General features: G+C 49.0%; 3 protein-coding genes across 10 annotated transcripts in view; 1 reads left to right on the plus strand and 2 right to left on the minus strand.

Moving 5' to 3' along the window:
- Nucleotides 1-20,222, minus strand: part of LOC111069948 (unconventional myosin-XVIIIa) — a 33,119-nt gene that overhangs the window by 5,635 nt on the left and 7,262 nt on the right. For 4 of the 8 annotated variants that reach the window (XM_022360202.2, XM_022360205.2, XM_022360204.2 and 1 more), the window contains 8 exons: nucleotides 18,252-18,737; nucleotides 17,960-18,146; nucleotides 17,071-17,237; nucleotides 16,095-17,008; nucleotides 15,426-16,029; nucleotides 15,156-15,350; nucleotides 4,224-4,358; nucleotides 3,933-4,160 (listed from right to left, as the gene is read on the minus strand). In XM_022360202.2, coding sequence (XP_022215894.2) covers nucleotides 3,933-4,160; nucleotides 4,224-4,358; nucleotides 15,156-15,350; nucleotides 15,426-16,029; nucleotides 16,095-17,008; nucleotides 17,071-17,237; nucleotides 17,960-18,146; nucleotides 18,252-18,737 — 2,916 coding nt within the window. Of the gene's footprint in view, nucleotides 1-688; nucleotides 2,116-2,466; nucleotides 2,668-3,932; nucleotides 4,161-4,223; nucleotides 4,359-15,155; nucleotides 15,351-15,425; nucleotides 16,030-16,094; nucleotides 17,009-17,070; nucleotides 17,238-17,959; nucleotides 18,147-18,251; nucleotides 18,738-20,222 lie in introns of those variants that run through there. The other 4 variants (XM_022360210.2, XM_022360209.2, XM_022360208.2 and 1 more) reach the window with 4 other exon arrangements.
- LOC111069951 lies at nucleotides 5,919-7,938 on the minus strand. The gene has a single exon (XM_022360220.2). The coding sequence runs from the start codon at nucleotides 7,875-7,877 to the stop codon at nucleotides 6,084-6,086; it is 1,794 nt and encodes a 597-aa protein (XP_022215912.2). The 5' UTR covers nucleotides 7,878-7,938; the 3' UTR covers nucleotides 5,919-6,083.
- On the plus strand, nucleotides 13,260-14,931 carry LOC111069952 (lipase member H). The gene is made up of 3 exons (XM_022360221.2): nucleotides 13,260-13,586; nucleotides 13,674-13,926; nucleotides 13,995-14,931. Exons 1-3 carry the CDS (start codon nucleotides 13,529-13,531, stop codon nucleotides 14,860-14,862), a joined length of 1,179 nt encoding a protein of 392 aa, XP_022215913.2. The 5' UTR covers nucleotides 13,260-13,528; the 3' UTR covers nucleotides 14,863-14,931.

Raw genomic sequence — 20,222 nt, forward strand, 5'->3', positions numbered from 1 at the left:
ATATATTCATAATAGTAGAAAAAGAAAAAAAGAAAATACTCATTCTCAAAAAATCATTCATAGATCCCAGAATATCTCTTCATAAACTTCTACGTCAGAGTCAGCAAACAGATCCTCATACATCCCATAAGTCTTCAAGATCTCTCATTAATAGATCAAAGAATTACTGTCAACACTTTTCCGATTACTCAATCGGATGCCCATGACACCAAATCGAAAAACTGACTCAATGAATGGTATTCCGTGGATTCAAGGTACTCCATTGCACAGTTCATTGGCCCCCACAAAAAGAAAAGTGTTGAAAACATTATCCAGTTCCAGTTCTAGAAGAATTTCCAGAAACAAACAAAACAACCAGAAAACTATGGATATGGATATGGACTATGGAATATTCCCTCCTCCGCCAACTGAGAGAATTCCTCGGCATGAATCATGCATTATACGGATCTAAAAATATATTCTATATCTGTAGAGGAAAGGCACTGCAGGGAAGAGTCAAAGAGAGAGAGAGAGAGAATCGCTGCTGTCAATGTCAGCGCGCAGCATGGAAGCCACTACCTGTCTGCCTCCCACCGTTAAAGAATTTCTAATTTATGGACCCATGGAGACATCATCGCCCGCACAGCCATTACGGAGGCGGTTCGAAATTGTGCCAGACAAAGAGAGATCAAGGTTAGGCGGTGGCTACCTCATCATCCTCCTCGCGTATAGTGCGATCATCGTCGTCGTCGGCGTTCCCATTCGTGGTGATGCTGGTGCTGGCCACCGAGGACTCGCGCTCCCTGGCCAGGGAATTGCCACGCGATGTCGGTGTGTGGGGCAGCTGTTTGGCCAGCTGGAAGGCCTTCGTCAGGATGTTCTGGGAGGATCGAGTACGTCCCACTGACCCACAGCGATCCATGCTGTTGCGTTCGCGCTGCCGCTCAATCAGCGAGATGGTATCGTAGTCATCGTAGCCGGAGCAAGTGCTGCCCGGAGTGGTGCAGCGACTGTCCGCGCCTTCGCCACGGCTGCTCCTGCTGGTGGTGGTGGTGGTTGTCCGGCGCGTCCTCCTGCCCATGGCCGTCCACTCCTCCTGCACGTGATCGGTGCGCTTCAGGAAGTTCTGGATCTTCTCGCTCAAATACGCGGATGAGGTGCGCGGATCCTCAAACGAGGGCGAGGCCCGCATCGACTGATGCACGGGCTGTCGCTGGCAGCCGAGCACAAACGACAGATTGCCGTCAAAGACCACGGGGGAGCTCTCCAGCTGCCGCATCTCGTAGGGATCCACGCCACCAGTTCTGTCCCTGGTGTAGCTTTGGGGAAAGACGCGCCTGGGAGGCGTCTGCAGGCGGGAGTAATTGGACACGGAGGAGGAGATGGTGGAGCAGCGCGAGGAGACCGAATAAGCGGGACTCGGCGAACGGTTCACCAGTCGCCCACGATCCCGTTCCCTCTCCTGCTGATGACGATCCTGTGCTGATGCTGTGGGGGAGTGGTTGAAAGGCAGTTTCAGCGAGATCTCGTAGTGGCTTTCACTGTCCTCCTGCCTTCGGTTTGAGTCCTTACCCAGCAAGGACGTTGAAAGCGACGAGCTGCTGTCACGCTTCGAGGAGGTGTAATTGTTGTGGGTGTGGCTGGTGGTGGTGCTGCTAGCACTGTGTCTTGTGTGGCCATTGCTCAGGACGGGACTCTGCTCCCGCTGCTTGGGCAGCAGTCGGAGCTGCTTCCGTGCCTGGCTGGTCGGTGGTTTCGGGGGTCGGGGAGCCAATGGGGCAGAGCCACTGAGCGTGGAGTTTAGCGAGGAGTTGCTGCTGTTGTGGGAAATGGTGGCAGTGCCACCGCCGCCGCCACTGCGTGTTCCATTCATGGCTGCCAGCACTCTGTCGAGGAAACGTTCCTTCTCCAGTCTGTCCGACTCTAGTGCCGACTCATGGCCCGGATGCAGGAGATGATGGGTCTCTGGATATATTACTTCCTCGTCTGCCGCAGCTGCAATGTCAGCATTGGCCTCATTAGCAGGCGACAGAGGAGGCATTAGGAGTAGGAATAAGGGAGGGGCTTGGGTTGGGCTAGTCGGGGATGCAGAGAGTGTGGGTTGGGGGGCACAGTGGGTTAAGGCTGTCCAATTTATCTTTTGGCCAATTTTTAATCTAATTTTACGTTGCAAATTTCGAAATTTTCGTGTCGTATTGTGTCGCGGTTCGTTATATCAATCGTAGAATTCGGTTTAGTTTTCTTTTGGGGAATTCTTTGGGTATATACTCGTATATTGTATTTAATGTGTGTATGGTTAGGGGGGGGGAGCTTGTCAAAAACTTGAGACCGTTGAATGCAATTTTAAATTTATCTTCGGGCCTGAAATTTTTGTTTTATTTTTTTGTTGTTGTATTTTTTGGTCGCTGTGAAGCACGCGCTCGCAATCGCATCGAATTGCCAAAAACAAAAAATACAACACAAGAATTTCCTTTGTTTTTTTCTCACTGCGAGTTGGTTTTTATTTTTTATTTTTTTGTTATGGCTTTTGGCACCCGTTCGTTCACACACGCACGGAACGGATGGATCGTATCAGATCGGTTCAGATTGTATCGAATCTTCCGTACGTACACGGCGCCACGGTGGGGCCTCAGGCGTGCGCAACGTTTGCTCGGCGACTAAGTGATGCGTGTGCTCTGTCTTGCCTTCTGCCGGGGTTCGTTCTGGCCAAAAGCTCTGCACCGGCTGGTTCTTTTGGCTTTTTGGCAAGCCAAAGAGAGACAGAATCACCACCAGAGACAGAGAGAGAGAGTATTGTTCTCGCTGTGACGCCGCCAAGTCAATTGCAACATCGTTGAGGAAAAAGATTCACATAATCTTTTGGCCAGACAGACTCGATTTTCGGCCAACTGTTGATGATCCCATAATTTCGGCAATCTCTGTTTTTGTGCCGTGGGTGCAGTGGGGAATTGTGTAAAGCAAACCCAAGCAACGCAACCGATACGAACCAATACGAAAGTATCCCCCAGCTGCAGCTCAATTGTAGCGCGACAAGAGTATTATTAATGATCTTTTAGAGCATTTAAAAATACATTTTGGGGCTATTCTGGTGGCACGATCTGTGCGAAACATTGGTACAGAAATCCATCTCCACAGAAGCCCACAGAGACAGAGACGGAGACGGAGACGGAGACAGCGACACAGAGGCACTCACGAATGACTCTCAGAAGAAGAGTTTCAGAGTCAGTTGCTGTTCAATGCCCAAAATGCGAGACTATTTATAGATTCCTTCACAATAAGAGAAGCAAGCAAAAGACAAAAGGGATGGAAAATCTACCCAGCAGAACGGGTACTATAAGTATCTATAGATCGATTAGACGACAGGGGGAATTGCTTTCGAAACCGATATAGACATCTTTGTAATGGAATCTATTAATGAATGGACGGGAGAGCGAGATTCTTTCATTCCATTTAAAGATGTTTCCTGGGAGACTTTGGAGCGCTCTCTATGGATCGATGGGAGGTTTCTTTTCGGGGAGGATAGACAGGGAATTAATCTTGAAATTTATAGAAACGAAAAAAATATTCACAGATTTCTTTAGTGAGAAATGTAAGTGAAATATTTAATTTCTTTTTTAAAATCAAAATTATCATTGATCTTTTTTTAAGATTACTTCTCTACGCGTAAATTTTCCTAATTTCCTCTGAAACATTTCCCATATATTTCAGATATTTTATCTGCCACAGAAAATCTATATATTGAACATTAATTTTCCCCATCTTTCCACCATCTTTTGGCGACCCAAATAGTCGAAACGAAAGCCACAGAGAGAGAGAAGATGTGTAGCCACAGATGACATGTCATGTCACGCCACGTCCCACGTCATTTAGTGGTGCTGCTTTTTTAATTGGACAGCAAATCAGAGGACACTATCCATCAGAGTTGCGACACTTCTTTTTGTGCTTCCACTTACCTTGGCTTCCAGCTTTTGATTCTCCGCCTTGACCTCGCTGCGATCGCATTCGATCTTCTCCAGCTTGGCGCGCAGCATTAGCAGCTCCTCATTGGCGGTCTTTAGCTGCTCCTCAGTGCGATGCACATTGAGCAGAGGCGTCACTCGAACCAACAGACGCCACCAGGGCCAGTCGCGTACGGCCAGGAAAGCCTTGACATTGCGTTGAATGCAGCGTACAGCGAGCTCCTAAAGAGAAAAATGGAATATTTGAGTTGTTTTCTACTAAGGAGGGTAGGATTTAAAAGTTACCTGAACTCTTCGTTGCGACATCTTTTTACGGGCCAAGTAGCCGCGACAAAAGGCCTGCAACTGAATGATGCGATCCGAGAGCAGGACATCGCGTTTGGCCTCCAATTCGCTGAGAACTCCAGAGCGGAAGAGGATCTGAAATAAAGAACGGGGTTTCGTTTGTTAATTTTAGGAAATTAATTAAAATTCATTCAATCCAAAGGCAAAAAAGCTCGATTCCATATTATCTGTCATATATCGCATAAGGTCCCATCTGCAAACCACTTTGCACGTGCAACATCGTTTGGAGTTCAGAGTAGAGCACGAAATGAAAACCAAAACAACAAAAAGAAAATCAAATCAAATTCAAGGAAGTGAAGGTCAAGGTGGCCCTGACTTTGGCCCCCTCGCAGACAATGCTAATGAAGGTGCAGAGCAGAGAGAGCAGAGGCAGAGGCAGATGTTTGGAATGGATGGCATGGGAAGTACTGAGAGATCCAGAGGTTATCGCGGGGTAAGAGCCATAGCAATTTGAACACCTGTGGCAGCAAAAAAACACAACACAGAAACAGAAAACAGATAGAGATGCCAGAGAGGAGCTCTCGACAGGTGTGAAAGTGAGAAGTGAGAAGAGGGCAATGAAAATGAAATTGTAAGCAAGATATTGCCATAAAGAGCCAAAAGAGAAACAGCACAGCGACACAATGGGAAGCCAGAGCACTGCTAATGGTAGGGGTTCATGCCATGCAGGTTGCAAATGCATATAGCCGTACTAATGGGCCAGATATATTTTGTAGTGTTCGCTACCACCAGGTTCCCATACAAATTAGCGACTGGCGGACGCACCTTCAAGGTGTGGCCCGCCCAGTCTATGGCTGTCTCTTTTCTCCAGGTATTTTGTCTGTCCCCGAATTTGCGACTTTAGTCGAGAAACTATGAGTATCGCCTCTCTGCCTGTCTCTCCCTCTCCCTCTCTCTATGTCGCGAAGAAATTTTAATTATGCCCCGCACGTAGACAAAAATGAAAGTAAACCTATGTGAAATGGCAAACTAAATGGTCTTTGGAGTGTGCTGGCTGGCTGGGCCAGCCATCGTCACATCGGATCATATGGTGGTGCGGCATGGTTGTTGGGGGTATACTATCGTCAGCAACAGTCGTCCGCTGGATACAGGGTGCGGTGTGTCACATTTCAACGATCCATAAACTCCAATCAAGGTATGACAGCGCATAGGATACGAATTTCGTAGAAAGTTGAGGAAATGGAAATGTGTGCGAGTATTTTCGCATGGAAGCATGGAAGCAAGGAGGCAGGTATTTCGATATTTATTGATCGTAAATTCGATTCCGATTAAAGCCAGCCATCGAACTAGATTCAGCTAATAAAACGACACTCGTGAGACAGCAGTTATTAGCAGTAGTTATATAGGAAGCATAGCAGGAAAACAACCGATTTATGTGCCTTAAATAAAGCTTAGCAGTAAATATGTAGCCAAACAAAAATATAAACGATGAAAGCAATTGGAAGTAAAATTTGATATATGTATAACCAAAATATCAGAACCGATGAACGCAAATGTAAGATAAAGTAGAGAAAGATAAAGGAAAGGAAAGAATAAAGTAAGGCAAAGAAAACACCGGTGGGGGGGAGGACAGAAGATAAACCCAAAATAGCCAAATGGTTTTTGTACAATAAATATTTATTCCATTTACAGCAACACACGTTAGGGATAAAAGATAAAGTTAGATAAGCCAAAGCATAATAGATAATAAGTAGATGCATCTGAGAGTTAAGTTGGGATCTGGTGGAGGCTTGGAGGTACTGCTGGGATCTGCTGGGAGCTGCCGGGATCTGCTGGGATCTGCCGGGCTGACTGCCCAAGTCAGTGCAGCCGCATAGTTACCTCTTTCGTGTAGTTGGGATAGATCTCCACCTGCGTTTGGATGCACCGCACCGCCTGCACCTGTGCCACCACCTTGGTGGCAATCATGGCCGGAGCAGGGATAGAAGGCGGATTCGATTTTACAGCTGCTGCCGCCGCTGCCACAGCCTCGAACTTTTGCAGCAGTTCGGCGATTTTGTTGGACTTTTTAACCGCCGATGGTTCTTCGGCTTCATCGCCCTCCGATTCGCAGAGGCTGCCCGTGGAATTACAGGTGGAAGTGGAGGTCGAGAGCACCGTGTTGCTGATGTGGCCCGAATCATCCGAATCGGAGGAGGGTTCCAGCTGCTGCTGCTGCTGCTGCTGCTCCTTCTCCTGCTTGAGGGGTTTCTTCAGCGGCGGAGAATCCTTTCCCCTTGCCTTGGCTTTGGCGTTCACCGCCTGCACAACTTTGACCAGCAGCTCCTGATTCCTATCGGATGTCTCCCCCAGCTTTGGGGGTATAATCTTGCAGGATTCCAGCTTGGGCTTGCCCACCTTCTCCTCGTTGGCGTACTGCAGCTTCTGCTGGTGCCTCTTCTTGTTCCTCGCCAGCTGCGAGTGCTCCTTGGTGACCCCACGGCTGCTGCTTCGCTTCGGCTTGGCACTGATGTTCTCCACTTGGCGGAGGATCTCATGGCCCTTGGCCAAGCACTTGACCAGCAGCTCATCGCTGTGCGCGGTCGTGGCTCTCAGCGTGGAGTTGGCCCTCCTGGGACCTCCTGGCCTGCTGCTGTGCATCTGTCGCTTCTCCAGCGTGGAGTTGGCTCGCTTTGGTGGGAGTGGCGCTGCACCGGAGCACGCTTTGGCTTTGGCTTTCACTGGAACTGCCACTGCCACTGCAGCTGTGTTTCTGCCTGTGTTTAGAGCTGAGGATCGCCCCGTAATGCCACTATTCAGGGTGAGCATCGATCGCGTGCGCTGCTTGCTGCTCCTGTGATTCAGCGGCTGATCCAGGCAGAAGCTTTCGCTTCTCTTCCTCAAACTCGAGTGCTTCGAAACGGGAATCCTGCTGCCATTCAGCTCACTCAGCGAATTGTATCTGGAGTTGCCGTTGGATGTGGAATCGGATCGCCTCAAGAGCATGGAAGTGGCCAGCTCTGGCGACTGGTAGATCTGCCGCTTGGCCCTGCCCATGCTGAGGCTGCTGTGGGATTTCGAGAGCAGCATCTGTCGGTCGCAGAACGCTGCTGGCGGGGCAGCCAGCACCTCCTCCGTGGGCGGCGTCTCTCTGATCTCCTCCACTGGTGGATATTCACTAAGGATCTGGTCAAAGCTCTGCAGCACCTCGTTCAGCTTACTCTCGTCGTGGGCCACCTTCTCCAGCTCGGCAAAGATCTCATCCTCCAGCGACTGCTGCGTGAGACTGAGGCTCAGGCTCAGGTGACTCTCCTCATCGCTGTCCACGTAGCTGCAGACGCTGCTGCTCATCTGTGGCGACACCTGCTCCATCTTCAGGGGCGTGGCCGCAGGAGGAGCCACCGCTTTCGGCGTATACTTGCCGCCGATGCAGCCGCCATCCACCTGCAGGCTGAGGGCACTCATCGATCTCGTATGCTTGCTGCCTTTGTAGTACAGCTTGCCGCCCAGCTTGGGGCTCAGATTATCCTCGATTTTGTGGCGTATGTGGGAGAAGAACTTCTTCCCAGCACCCAGGCCATGTTTCGAGGATGTGGGCAGCGTTGTGTCGGCAGCAGCTGGCGGCGGTTGACTCCGGGCATGAGCCAACTTCGACTTGACCGTGTGCTTGTACATCGAGCGAGGATCGGGGGACCCGTGCCGTAGTTGGGGATGATGTAAAGCCAGCGATCAGCGATCAGCGGACAGCAGACGACAGCAAGTAAAAGTGCATAAAATAATACTTTTTGCTTTTTTTTTTTTTTTTTTTTTGCAATAAATTGCAATTTTCCTTCCACTTTCGCGGCTCAAAAGATGTGCTCGAGGGGCTATTTGGGAGGGGGGGCTGGAACCAGGCGCGTAACTCTCGTATCTCGGTTGTCGTGTGGCGTGGCGTGGCTTGGCGTTGTTTTCTCTTTGAGCTCGGCGACGCAACTGAATTTGTTTTGGCCAAAGAGCTCGAGTCAGAGGCCCCCAGTCCAAGAGCCACAGCCAGAGCTAGAGCCAGAGCTCGAGCCAAATGCTGGCTATGCATTCGAAAGTGGCTTATCAAGCAGTGGACATGGCAGGGGACTCTTCGAGGTTGAGGTTGCCACCGTAATTGGTGATGGCAGAGAAGGGGCACGGGAAAGGGGTAGAGGGGCAGTGCCATGGGCACAAGACAGTACAGAGGTGAATGCAACCAAAAGACCAACGGACCACCGGACCAACCAACACCTGGCAACGTGTTCGATGATGCTAATTGCCACAGCCAACAATTGGTCACCGAACGAGCCAACGAACGAGCGAACCAATGCCCGATTTATGTCCATCCACGCCAGCCGAGAGCATAATTAGCATTTACCATCACCATCATTATTATTATTATTATTATTATCATTCCATCATGATCATCATCATCATCTTTGTGACGTTCAAAGAAAAGTGAAACAAGTGAGGCAATGGAATGGGGGGCTGTGGGGCGCTCTGAGGGCCCTGCCGGCTACTTATTTGTGCCTTCCACTTTTGTGCCTTTTCATTGTCAGCAATTGGACTTGGACAACAAGAGCGCACACAAAAGATTTGAAAAGAAAACAGATCTACTCGTATACGCAATGCAATGCCACTGGAAAAGTGTCAAACAAACAACGAGTGTGGCAATCATGGAGGGGAATCATGACAAGAGTCGCCAGTCTGGAGGTGACTGCCACTGCAGTTGAAAGGTCATTAACCCAGAAGCGAGTTCTACTACTTCTACTTCTAATTGGGAGTTATACTTTTGACAGCTTTCTGTTAAATCAAGCCACACCAAACAGAAGAAGTGCAGTCCATCCTCCTGCCAGAACCCATACTATAATATATTACAGCTGTGGAACTGTTGATGGGTAGATAAAAGATGCTTTTAACATAAGAAAAGATACAGAGAAAGCAACATTGTTGAGGCAGGACCAGAACGAAGAACACACAAAACACTATGGATCCAGCCATACCCAGAGAGCAATATTGAAGCTACGAAGTAATCAGAATTTACACAGGCAAGCCATCTGGAAGTTGTAATCCAAAAAGGCATCACGTAAGCGCTTGCCTCAGCGCGGGATTTCCCGCTGGGCATATGCCAAGTAAAGGGAATTATAGCTATAAATCAATTCAAAATTATCGATTATATATTATTATAAATGTCAACAACATTTTATCAATCTTTAGAATCAATATTTGTCACAGAAATCATCCCCATCAACAAGGGGATTATCCGATAAGTTATCCCTGCTGTTCAGGATCAGGAAATCATCTAAAAAGCTCAACCACAGTTATCCTTGACTGGGCTGGGCCATCTCCCATAAGGATGTCAATGGGGGATCTTTGTGGCCACCAAATTGATGTAATTCCAGTGAAAAGCAAACGTCAGTGGCGATTACAGACAGAGCCCTGCGTGGAGCTGCGAAAGGCATTCGGAAAACGCATCTCGTGTAACGCTGCTGCTGGCTTCCTGGTTATTGTTTCATAATTAAAAACTAGTTTACATATGCGTAAAGCCCTCGATTATTCGGTACAGACGCGCCCCCTTCCACACACAGAGAGAGGGAGAGGCAGATAAGAGAGAGAGGCGTTAATGAAGTTTTCGTGCTTTTTCTGAGGGTCTTTTGTTTTGCAGAGTTAATTTAAAAAAAGCATTTCCCTTTGGTCCACACTCTCCCCGTCTGTCTGTCTGTCTGTCTGTCTGCATCTCGCTTCATTGATGGAGCGATGACAGAACCCGCCTCAAAACCTCAAAAACCTATTATATAATCCCCCAGTTATAACCAGGTTGGGTAAACCAGACAGACAGGCGTGGAGAGGCGGCACGGCACGGCACTCCCTCTCTCTGCCACTGCCTTTGCCTCTGCCTCAGACGCATTTCTAATGAAAGCGAACGCTGAAAAATTTCACTTTGGGGAAACAATTTTAATGTGCATTGGTCAAATGTGGTTTTCTGTGCTTCGGACTGCGCTGACTTGCGCGACTCTCGAGGCCTATGGCGAATGCAGGTTGCAACGTCATTTTTGTATAATTTTTTGTTGTTTCGTTTTTGGTGAAAGTCTCTCTGCAGCGCAGACACAGTTCGATGTGTGGCATGGCTGTGCAGCATGGCTGTATGTGTTCGTAATCATAATCGGGGGATATTTGGAATTGGTTTTGGATTCGGATTCGGATTTTGGACACTTTCCCGTGTACGTACAACAGACCGAGCAATCAGGCAGACTGCGGCACAACAGACGATGGCCAAGAGTCCAAAGATCGTGTAGTCAGGTGGTGTCTGGATGAATATCCCCAAAAGGTAATCACTGGACAATCGGGGGACACTCGCGTTGCCGCTGCTCGAGAGGCACACAGGCGGCATTGGGCACATCTCGTCGGGAGAGATTCGTCGTCAGGCGATTTCTATTTGTAAAAACCAACTGAGGCGCTGGACATCTTCCCAGTCTCATCGGAGATCGCAGATTACATCTGGGGGGAATTCTATACCACAGACGAGCAACAATGGACTGTGGCGTGGCACGACGTGGATGAACTTGACCGTGAAAGTCGTCATAGCGGAGACAGAGGCGCAGAGCCACAGCCACAGCCACACAGAGAGAAACAGAGACAGAGAGAGGTGGAAACTGGACTTGCAGCAAGTGACGTCAACAAGTGGCTTTATTACGATCACTTCACTGACCAGCAGCAGCAGCAGCAAGAGCATAAGCAAAAGCACAGTTCGATTCACAGTTGCAGTTGCAGGCGATGAGAACAGGAAATAAAACACCCAGCGAGCAGCCAAGTGGAACCCCAATGGTGATGCTGCATGCAACCGATATCTTCGCAGCACACACTCACGGTGCGCAGCATAGCAGCTGGTAATAATCAGGGAAGGAAGGTGAATTGATTTTGGCTTATTTCAGCTTTTATTTTTATTTTTTTAATTTTAATTAGTAAGTGAAACAGTCACGTGTACCATAACAAACACTTAAAATATCTGCCCAGAATATCTCTCCGAGTTCAACAAATTGTTAATTATGCATCTGATTAGCACATTCACACATTCACACAGTCGAGAGAATTTGCACATCGATCAATCGACAATCACGAATAAACAGTTCTGTTTTGAAACAACAATAAATATGTATACACATATTGTGTATCGTAAAACAGAAACAGGAATTTTGCATAGGGAAGTAGTAGATACTCCCCAAGAGACATTCGGAATTGCTCTTAATTTTCCATCCCATGCATACATTAGGCAAAAATCAATTCTAACTAAATTACTTCCAAGACTGTGGATGGATGGAAAAGAAATAAATTTGCCTACAAACAGAGCGCTCTGCCTTGCGCCCAGTCATGCTTACAGAAGAATAAATAAATATTTAAAATATTACCGAAGATGACTAACCAGTTCTCTTTCGAGATGGTGGTGTTTCTTCGAATGTGATCACAGGTGTTGACTGTTGGCTGTAGGCTGGTAGGCTCGCCTCGGATACGCATCGAAAGATGCCGATTGGAGTTCCCATTTAATGTAATAATTGCAGGGTAAAAACCAATTTAATGAAAGGATATCTTGGCATGTCAGAGACAATTAAAGGAAACTGCGGATGGAAACAACAATTCAATATTCACATCTCGGGAAGCGGATTCAACGGAATTCCAAGGTAATTTCTCGCTTAGATTGAAAGTAACAGCGAATTTTAAAGGCAAATAAAACACACATACGCCGCCGGAGTGCAGATGATGTTTCGTTTCATTTGAGAGATAACAATAAGCGCACATTATTTGGTATTTGCTTTAAAAGTCGTATGTAAATCCTGTCAATAAACATTTTTTGTAACAGCTCGGCGCGAAATCCACACACACAACGACACGAGGGGGTTTAACGATCTGTACAAAATGCCACAGTACGGGCACTCATTCATGATTCTTCTTCCACGGAAAGAGAGAGAGAGAGACAGTGGCAGAGAGCGAGAGATCATGACAAGTCATAAGCTAAAGACCTGCTAAATGGTTTGTCAAAATACCTGCTGCTGAACCCTATAACCCATTTGAGAATGCCCCAAACATGTCTCCATATCTCTCTCCGTATCTTATCATATCTCTCCGAGTATCCATGGCGCAAAGTCTCTTCGTTCTATGAAAGATCAATGACTCGTCGTTGCTTTCTGTTTGCAGACCTCATTAGCCATCTATCGAAACCTCTAATTGCATTTGCAATTGGACCAAAACGATTGTGGATCATGGATCGTATTATTAGATCTCCAATCTTAATGTTTTGATCTGTAACAATCTCTAATGTTTGTTTTTTTTTTCTGGGCAATTATTTAATTATTTTATTGGTTTAAAAGTTTCGCAAGTCCCTTGCGCTTCGATCAATTTTCCAATCAATATTAATGTACGCCTTAGGCTGAACGATCATCTTATATAAGAAGACTCTTCCGAAACATCATGGATGAACGCGTTGGCAGCAACTGTATCTCAGATACTCGTATGCGTGTCGTTGGGCTACTTTTTTTTGTAAAGGGGAAATTAATAAATAACACTACCCGCTTCGAACCAAACCAACTTCTGTTTTATAGATTTGGGGATTTAAATTTAAAAAAAACTCGGTTTGGTGGGAAGCGTAAATAAAAAGTTAAATTTTGTCGAGTAGTGTAGCCCATGAATAAATAAATATCTTAAATAAAATAAAAAAACACAAAACCCTAAGAGAAAGCCTCAAAATTTGCATTGATTTCCAGATTCCAGATTCTCTTCTGATCGGGTTAGGCTTCATTCGGCATCGATCAATTGATCAGGGGAATCCGCAAGTGTTTGCCTGCACTTACGAGTTTAGTGCCTGCCCCAGCCCCAGCCACTGCCACTGCCACTTACCACAATTGCAGTGAGGCAACATCATCAAGTCGTTCATCATGACAGTGACCGGGGGACCGAGCCGGCCGGCGTCGCCCTTGTCTCGTCAGAAGCGACAGCGGGCCGAGAACGGGCCGATAACGAGCGACTGGGCTTTATTTAACCAAGCTTCCATCTAGAATCTTGCCATACTTTAGCTCAGAGCTTGTAACACTTCGGACGGTGCCCGCTCAGGTCTCAGGTCTCAGCTCCGCTCAGAAATCCGAAATTATTCGCGTTCTTTTAGTGAGCGGCGGCAGTTTGTGTCTGATACAAATTTAGTTCGAAAAACACACAGCCTTAAACCCTAACTTTAAGTGGCTTTTAATTGTCGCTCGCGTTGACATCGGGTTTTTATTTTGGTTTTGTTGTGTTTTATTTAAGTGGCAATTTTCGGATCGTAATCCAATCGTAAGATGCAAATCCGAATACTAGTATTGGTGGTATCGCAGCTGCTGTGTGGCCCAGCGGGAAGTGAGTGTTCCCCTGACCGAGAGCGATCTCAATGATCGATCTACGAGTGTCATTCCACCTGTGTCCATTCCTTTTTCCTCTTTCCAGTGTCCAGTGTCAGTGCCCTCAGGCAGTTCGCCTATGAGCCAGGAAAATGTGCGATAACCATCACAGAAGTGATCGATGCGATGATCAAAACACAGCTCGGGCTGCTCCTCGGGACACGAACACGCCTATCGCAGAGGCAGCTACTCCGCTATGATCTCTACACGCCCCTGAATCCCGAGGTGCGACAGCTACTGAAACCAGGGGATTTGGGCACGCTCAAGCAATCCAATTTCAATCCCAAATGGCCTGTGAGGTAAGGGGATCCCGTCCATCAATCAATGCCTTCTCCTTCTTGTAACAATCTCGAATTCTTTTTGACAGATTTTCCATTCATGGCTGGGGGGGAAGGAGTGATTCCTGCTCGAATGCCGCCATCAAGGATGCCTATCTGTCGCGCGGAAATTACAATGTAATCATCTTGGATTGGAGCCGCCAGTCAATGGACATTAGCTACCAGCGAGTGTCCAAGCAGCTGGCCGCCATTGCCGCCAATCTGGCCAAAATGGTGCGCTTCCTGCACGACAACACGGGCGTACCGTACGAGCAGATCTACCTGGTGGGCCACAGTGCTGGCAGTCACATCTCCGGGCTGGCGGGGAAGCAGCTGCGTCCGCAGCGTCTGGGCGCCATCTTCGCCTTGGATCCCGCTGGTCTCACGCAACTGAAACTCGGACCGAGCGAGCGACTGTCCCCCAACGATGCCATGTACGTAGAGTCCATCCACACGGATCTGACGCTGCTGGGTAACCCGAGCGATCAGCTGAGCCACGCCTCCTTCTTCACCAACTGGGGCTTGGGGCAGCCGCAGTGTCCCAATGCAACGGCCACGGAATTTGACTTTGTTTGTGATCATTTCGCGGCCTTGTATTACTTTGCCGAGTCGGTACGTCGTCCACGATTATTCCCCGCCTTGCGATGCGGTTCGGCGGCAGCCATACGATCGGCCACCTGCAACTGCCGCAACAGCACCAGCAGCAGCAGCAGCAGCAGACACGCAGCCATGCGGCAGACATGCCCTGGCGATCAGTTCATGGGCGGTGAGCCAGCTGTCCAAAAGAATGGTGTCTACTACCTGAGCACACAGAGGCAGGCGCCATACGGCTACGATGATGGCATGGTGCACATGCAGCCACCAAAGGCATCGACCATTGCGGCGACGGGAGACGTGCGGGGGTGGCGACTCGAGTAGGCGACCCGAATGGCCAAAAATGTGATTTATCTACATGTTTAAGTTTAGAGCTAAGTGAGCCATTAAAGTCCAAAGTTTTCGCTTTAGAAATTAGCTGTGACAAATATATAGGAACATGGAGTTCGTAGGGAGAAGTAGGGAGATTGGCAAGCGGAGGTACTATCCCTAAGCGTAGAGGAGCGGCACTGAGATGCCACTCGGAGCAGTACTCCCACAGAAGTAGCTCTGGAGTAACATGTGTATAGCCATCTCCATGAAGATAAAGCCTCAAACTATCATTATTTACGACTCACCTGACTAGGACCTATGCGATAGCTAGCCACATCCAGCTCGTTGATGGCCAGTATCTGCTCCACGCTCACATCCTTGTTGTTGGCCAGCTCGCCGGCCAAGAGGCCAAAGCGACGCACAAACTCCAACAATGGCACAGATTCGGGGAAGCCCAGACGATGGAGGCGCGCAGCCTCCAAGACTTGAGAGCCGCGTAGCTGAGAAACACACAAAGAAGGAGAGGAGAGGTTATGCCTGCCACTTGGATATTGCTTATAGTTCTTGCTGTGTACCTGACTCCTCAGCAGTGGCACATTCACCATCTCCTCCTCGCTGGCCGTCTGCCCCGTGGCAGAGTGAGGCGAGCCATTGGCCGTGTATTTGGCCTGCTTGCCGGCATTGTGCTGCAGCAGATAGCAATGCACAAAGTGGGTGCCAGTGCGACGCAGGGTATCGATGATGCCATCCACAGTGAATTTCACCTGCAGCATAATGGAATTTCGCTTCACGCCGGCTGTGGTGAAGGAGCGCCGAATGCTGGACACACGGCGCAGGGACTGGGTACCCTCGAGGCCAGCAAAGGAGCCACAAAAGACCATGGCACCGGAGCCACGCGTGAGGGAGCCAATGTACAGGCGATTGATCTCCTCCCGGCTGCTGTCCTGCAGCAGGGACACTGCATTCCGTATGCCCGGATGCTCGCGACTGTTGCGCACCCATCCATCGACGGCATAGAGCACGGGATTCGTGCCCTGCAGATGGTGCAGGACGAACTGGCGGGGACCAGCGCACTTGCGCAGCAGCGAGTGGTGCTCCCGATCGCCGTAATGCGAGAACAGGCGCTCCAGGAATGTGTCGTCGTTGGAGTTCGGATAAATAGCCTCTTCGTCCAGGAGCCTGGGGGAGGGGAAAGACTCCAAATTAAAGGAAAAACCCAAAGGAAGACGCATGAGAATCCTCACCATAGCATTCCTCGACGATCGTGCTCGCGGAGATCGCGCTGGGAGGAGCGCACCACATGATTCTGTGGCGCCTTGTCGATCAGCGAGATCAATGGACCCGGATGACACTCCGACGCCTGATCCGCCTCGATCTCCACCAGCTCCTGGGCATAGCGATCGCGCGGCGCCACCAGGGTGGTGTGATGGAAGAGCATTTGCAGTCGCTCCTGCAGATAGTTGTGCCGCAGATCGGCCAGCGTTGCTCCCAGCTGCTGGCCACAGCTGGCGGGGTTTTGGAAGCCAGGCGTATCGATCAGCATGATCGAGGCTATGGTGTGAGCGGAAGTACAGATCTGGCGATTGATCAGCGCCACCACAGCCGCCAGGGCCTCCGAGTAGAGGCCAATGACGAGCGCCTCCAGGCACTCCCAGGCCCACTCGTGGCCATTGTTGTCGGATGTGGGCGACTTTGAGGGACTCAGCCCGCCATTCGGAGCATTCGGTTGCGTGAGACCAAAGGCGGCCGCAGACAAATCCTCGAGGTTCACGCCCAGCAGCCCTGCCGCCTTGCGTGCGGCCGTGGGATTGGCAAATTGCGTACGGGCCGTGGATCCGGTTCCCAGTTTGGTCACCCCCGCGATACCCAGATGGTAAATGGCCGCCAGTATGCTCCAGATGCCACGCACCGCCTTCGCATCGATGTTGAGCGACTCGAAGGCCTGCACCGTGCGCATAAAGTCATTGGCCGCCCGATGGCGATCCTCCAGCTTCTGGGAGAGCGATATAAACGGATGGCTATCCTCCGAGGTGATGTTCTCCAAATGCAGCTCCTTCTGCAGCAGCCCCGCGGCCCCAGCCAGCAGCCGTGTCATAATATGGAAGCTGTGCTCGTGTGCCAGTCGTCGCCCAGCTCGCTGTCGCTCGGGTAGGAGGACCTGTAAGAGGATTACCATTAGCAGTCCCTAAGAGTGGGTTTCAGTTTGCCATCCACACTCACCTGCAGCGAGGCGGATGCTATCTGCCCCGTCTGATCAAAGTCCAGGCTCAGCAGCTGCGTCATGCGTGTGGCATTCGAATTGAGGCAGGTTCTGGTATTGCCAAATGCCTCCAGTATGGTGCACAGGGCATTCACCTTTTCGGCATTTATGAAATTGTTATAGGCACCTGTGCAAAAAGCAAAGATTTTTATAGTTACTTTTAGGGATTTTAGAAATATTTATTCTATTCAAACCCCTAGTCATAGCTGAATATTGGGTCTAAAGCCTGAAGTCCATAAGTTAACCACGAATTTAGATTTTTTCTTAATTCTGGATATAATAAGGATCCGATTGTAATGACTTGCAGTAGTTCGGTAGGTAAAGTTATTTTAATGGAGCCTGGTTCCTCGATTTTGATTAATCTGGTAGATAAAATTATTATTTGTAGCTCTGCGTTTGAGATTTTCTTATATCTTCAAAACTATAGATGCCATAATATTTCGGAATTTGATTTTTGCACTAAAAAAGTTTTCTAGTTGGTCTGGAAATCTTTTTGAAGTAAGGAAATATTACCGATACTCTACGTTTAACTAACAGTTACTTTTGAAATCAATTTCCATTTCCATTTGCGATTTCCCCGCCTTTCGGGGGCGCAAAATGAAACTCAAATGGAGGTGGTAGGCTTGGGCGACTAATTGCAGCTGCATTTTCTTGGCCAACAATGCAAATGAGCAAAACGAATGAGCGAACATTCTGTTGGCTGTGGCTGTGGCTGCCACACAGCCCAAAAACTGGGCCAGCCTACAGCCAAAGGCAGTTCCAGTTGCAGTGGCAGTGGCAATCGATAGATAGACAGAGAGACACAGACACAGACACATAGACAAACACAGCAGACACGACGACACATACCAGCGGCCAACGCCAAGTAGTTTAAAGCATGCTTGAAGCTTGTGGATTTGCCAGAACCAGATCGGCCCATGAATATGAGGCTCTGGTCGCGTCGCGTCTCGACCAGACTCCTGTAGGCGGTCTGGGCCAGCGAGTAGACGTGGGGCGGCATGTCCTCCGTCTTGCAGCCGCGGAACATGGAGACAACCTACGGGAGAGAGAGAGCCACAGAGAGCAGCAGATAAATAACCAGATCGCACACACAGATTCAGATTCAGATTCCGAATCCGATTCAGCGACCAGTTGTTGTTACCTTCTCGGAGTAGAGGGACAACGGGGCCATCGGATTGACCACGAGCAGCGTGGGCCCCGCCTTGGTGTGGATGAGATTGCTGGCATACCGCTGTCGCAGGCAATGCAGCACCGAGGCCTCATTCAGATACTTTAGCTCGCAAATGTCCTCGCATAGGTCCAGGGCGTGGCTATTCTGCTTCTCCACATCGTCCTCGTCGACGGTCAGCTGCTCCCCGTTGTGCAGCAGTCGCACCAGCAGCTTGTGGGGCTCCTCGTGGGCTGCTCCTCCTACGGTTGGCTGTGGCAGGCGAATGGCTGCAGTGAAGCCTCCACGATGGACCAGCCACACACGCTCTGGCTCCCGCTCCGTTTGGGCGGTGGCGGTGGCGGCAGCAGCATCAGCCACATCCGTTGCATCCAGCTCTCCACCGCCAACAGCTGTTGGAGAACTGCCTCCTGCTTCTCCGCCTCCGCCGCCGCCTCCATTGCCATTCTCGTGGCGGCTCTGCGAAAAAATTAAAACCAAAAATTGACGTTAAATTGGGGTCAACATTTTGTACGACGGGCTGGCCGCCGCCGCCGTCGCCGCCTCGCCAAAACTTCAATACAAAGCGAACTGCTTCGGTGTTTATTTTTGTACACTCTGTGAGGGATTGGGGGGCAGCATTTTCACGCATTTATTCCATTTATTATCGTATCGTACTCCCTGCTAGCAGATGCAGATGCGAACACACCAGCAGCGCAGCAGAGTTTTCTGTTTTCTTTTTTGGGGTTTATTTTCGGTTGCATTTCTAAATTTGATGATGTTTCTAAATCCTAATTAGCCGCCCAGACGCCGCGCCAAATGCTATTGGGCTAGACACCAGAAGAAGCCTTTGCCTCCGACTACGACTACGACGACGCGGATGTGGTTGCACGGACACGGAGACGGGACACGGGACACGCCATTATGCAACGACGCTCTACAGCGGAGTCGTCTTCGAAGTCAGTTCACATTTTGTGGCTATAAATGGAGCTGTTTTCTGGGGGGAGAAGGAAGGAGGAGAAGGAGTGCCCTGCCGCTACATCTCCTTTCGAATTATGAAAAATACTCGTACTATATTGTGCAAGGTTCAACAGCCCTCAATTAGCACTCTACTTTGGGGTAAATCTACTTCAGAGGAAGTTGGGAAAGTCGCTGCTCCGTCGGATACGATAAAGTTGGGAAAGTCTCTCCTCGCACATGAGATGTAAACAAATTTAGTCATTGATTTGTATACGAACTAATTGTGTTATAGATTTGAAACTCTTTTGAAATTTTCTTGTGAATGGAAAATTAATGTTTAAATTAAAATTCAATATTTGAGTATTTTTTTGGCTTTAGAAGGCTCTAAACATTAACAATTCCGCATATTCCAACCCGCAACCCTTCTCTAAAATAACATTATGAATTCCTAGAATCATTTAATATATTTTAAATCCCCTAATTTAGGCGAAAACCCCCTTTATTAATGTCTAGTTTTTCTTGATTTTCCAACAGGATGGACCCGCTTAAATAGCCTCCAAATTGATCGCTCACTTCACAGTCTTGTAGTCGCATGTTTTCCACGCATATTCATCCATCCAACCAACCAACCATCAACCATCCGTCGTGCGCGGAACTTGTTTGAAAGAATATTTAGATAAACACAGAAAAATACGCGTCTGGCGCATGTCCACTGTCAATCAATGCTGCACTCCAGAATGGAGCAACCGAGCAAGAGTGCAACGAACTCCACACAGAGTAGGCTATGATGGCTATGGGGGGGATGGGGCACGGCACACACACACACACACAAATTAGATATAGAAGAGGCGGTGTGTAGACAGCGACACCGCGAGAGACCTGACTAATTAACATGGCTGTGGGCATGGATGGCAGGGGGGGGGGGGCACGGGCACGGGCACTGGCTAAAAGAATATCAAAATGGAAAGACAATTGGGGTTTAGCTAAAGCTTCTGTCCCGATACC

The sequence above is a fragment of the Drosophila obscura genome, unplaced genomic scaffold, assembly GCF_018151105.1.
Source record: "Drosophila obscura isolate BZ-5 IFL unplaced genomic scaffold, ASM1815110v1 contig_4, whole genome shotgun sequence".
Taxonomy (NCBI): Eukaryota; Metazoa; Arthropoda; class Insecta; order Diptera; family Drosophilidae; genus Drosophila; species Drosophila obscura.

Bases quoted from the DNA above. Each gene is read 5' to 3' on its own strand.
- LOC111069951 (XM_022360220.2), bottom strand. From the start codon at position 7,877: ATGTACAAGCACACGGTCAAGTCGAAGTTGGCTCATGCCCGGAGTCAA.
- LOC111069952 (XM_022360221.2), top strand. From the start codon at position 13,529: ATGCAAATCCGAATACTAGTATTGGTGGTATCGCAGCTGCTGTGTGGC. The intron at 13,587-13,673 runs GTGAGTGTTCCC...TCCTCTTTCCAG, and splicing joins GCTGTGTGGCCCAGCGGGAA to TGTCCAGTGTCAGTGCCCTC. The intron at 13,927-13,994 runs GTAAGGGGATCC...TCTTTTTGACAG, and splicing joins AATCCCAAATGGCCTGTGAG to ATTTTCCATTCATGGCTGGG.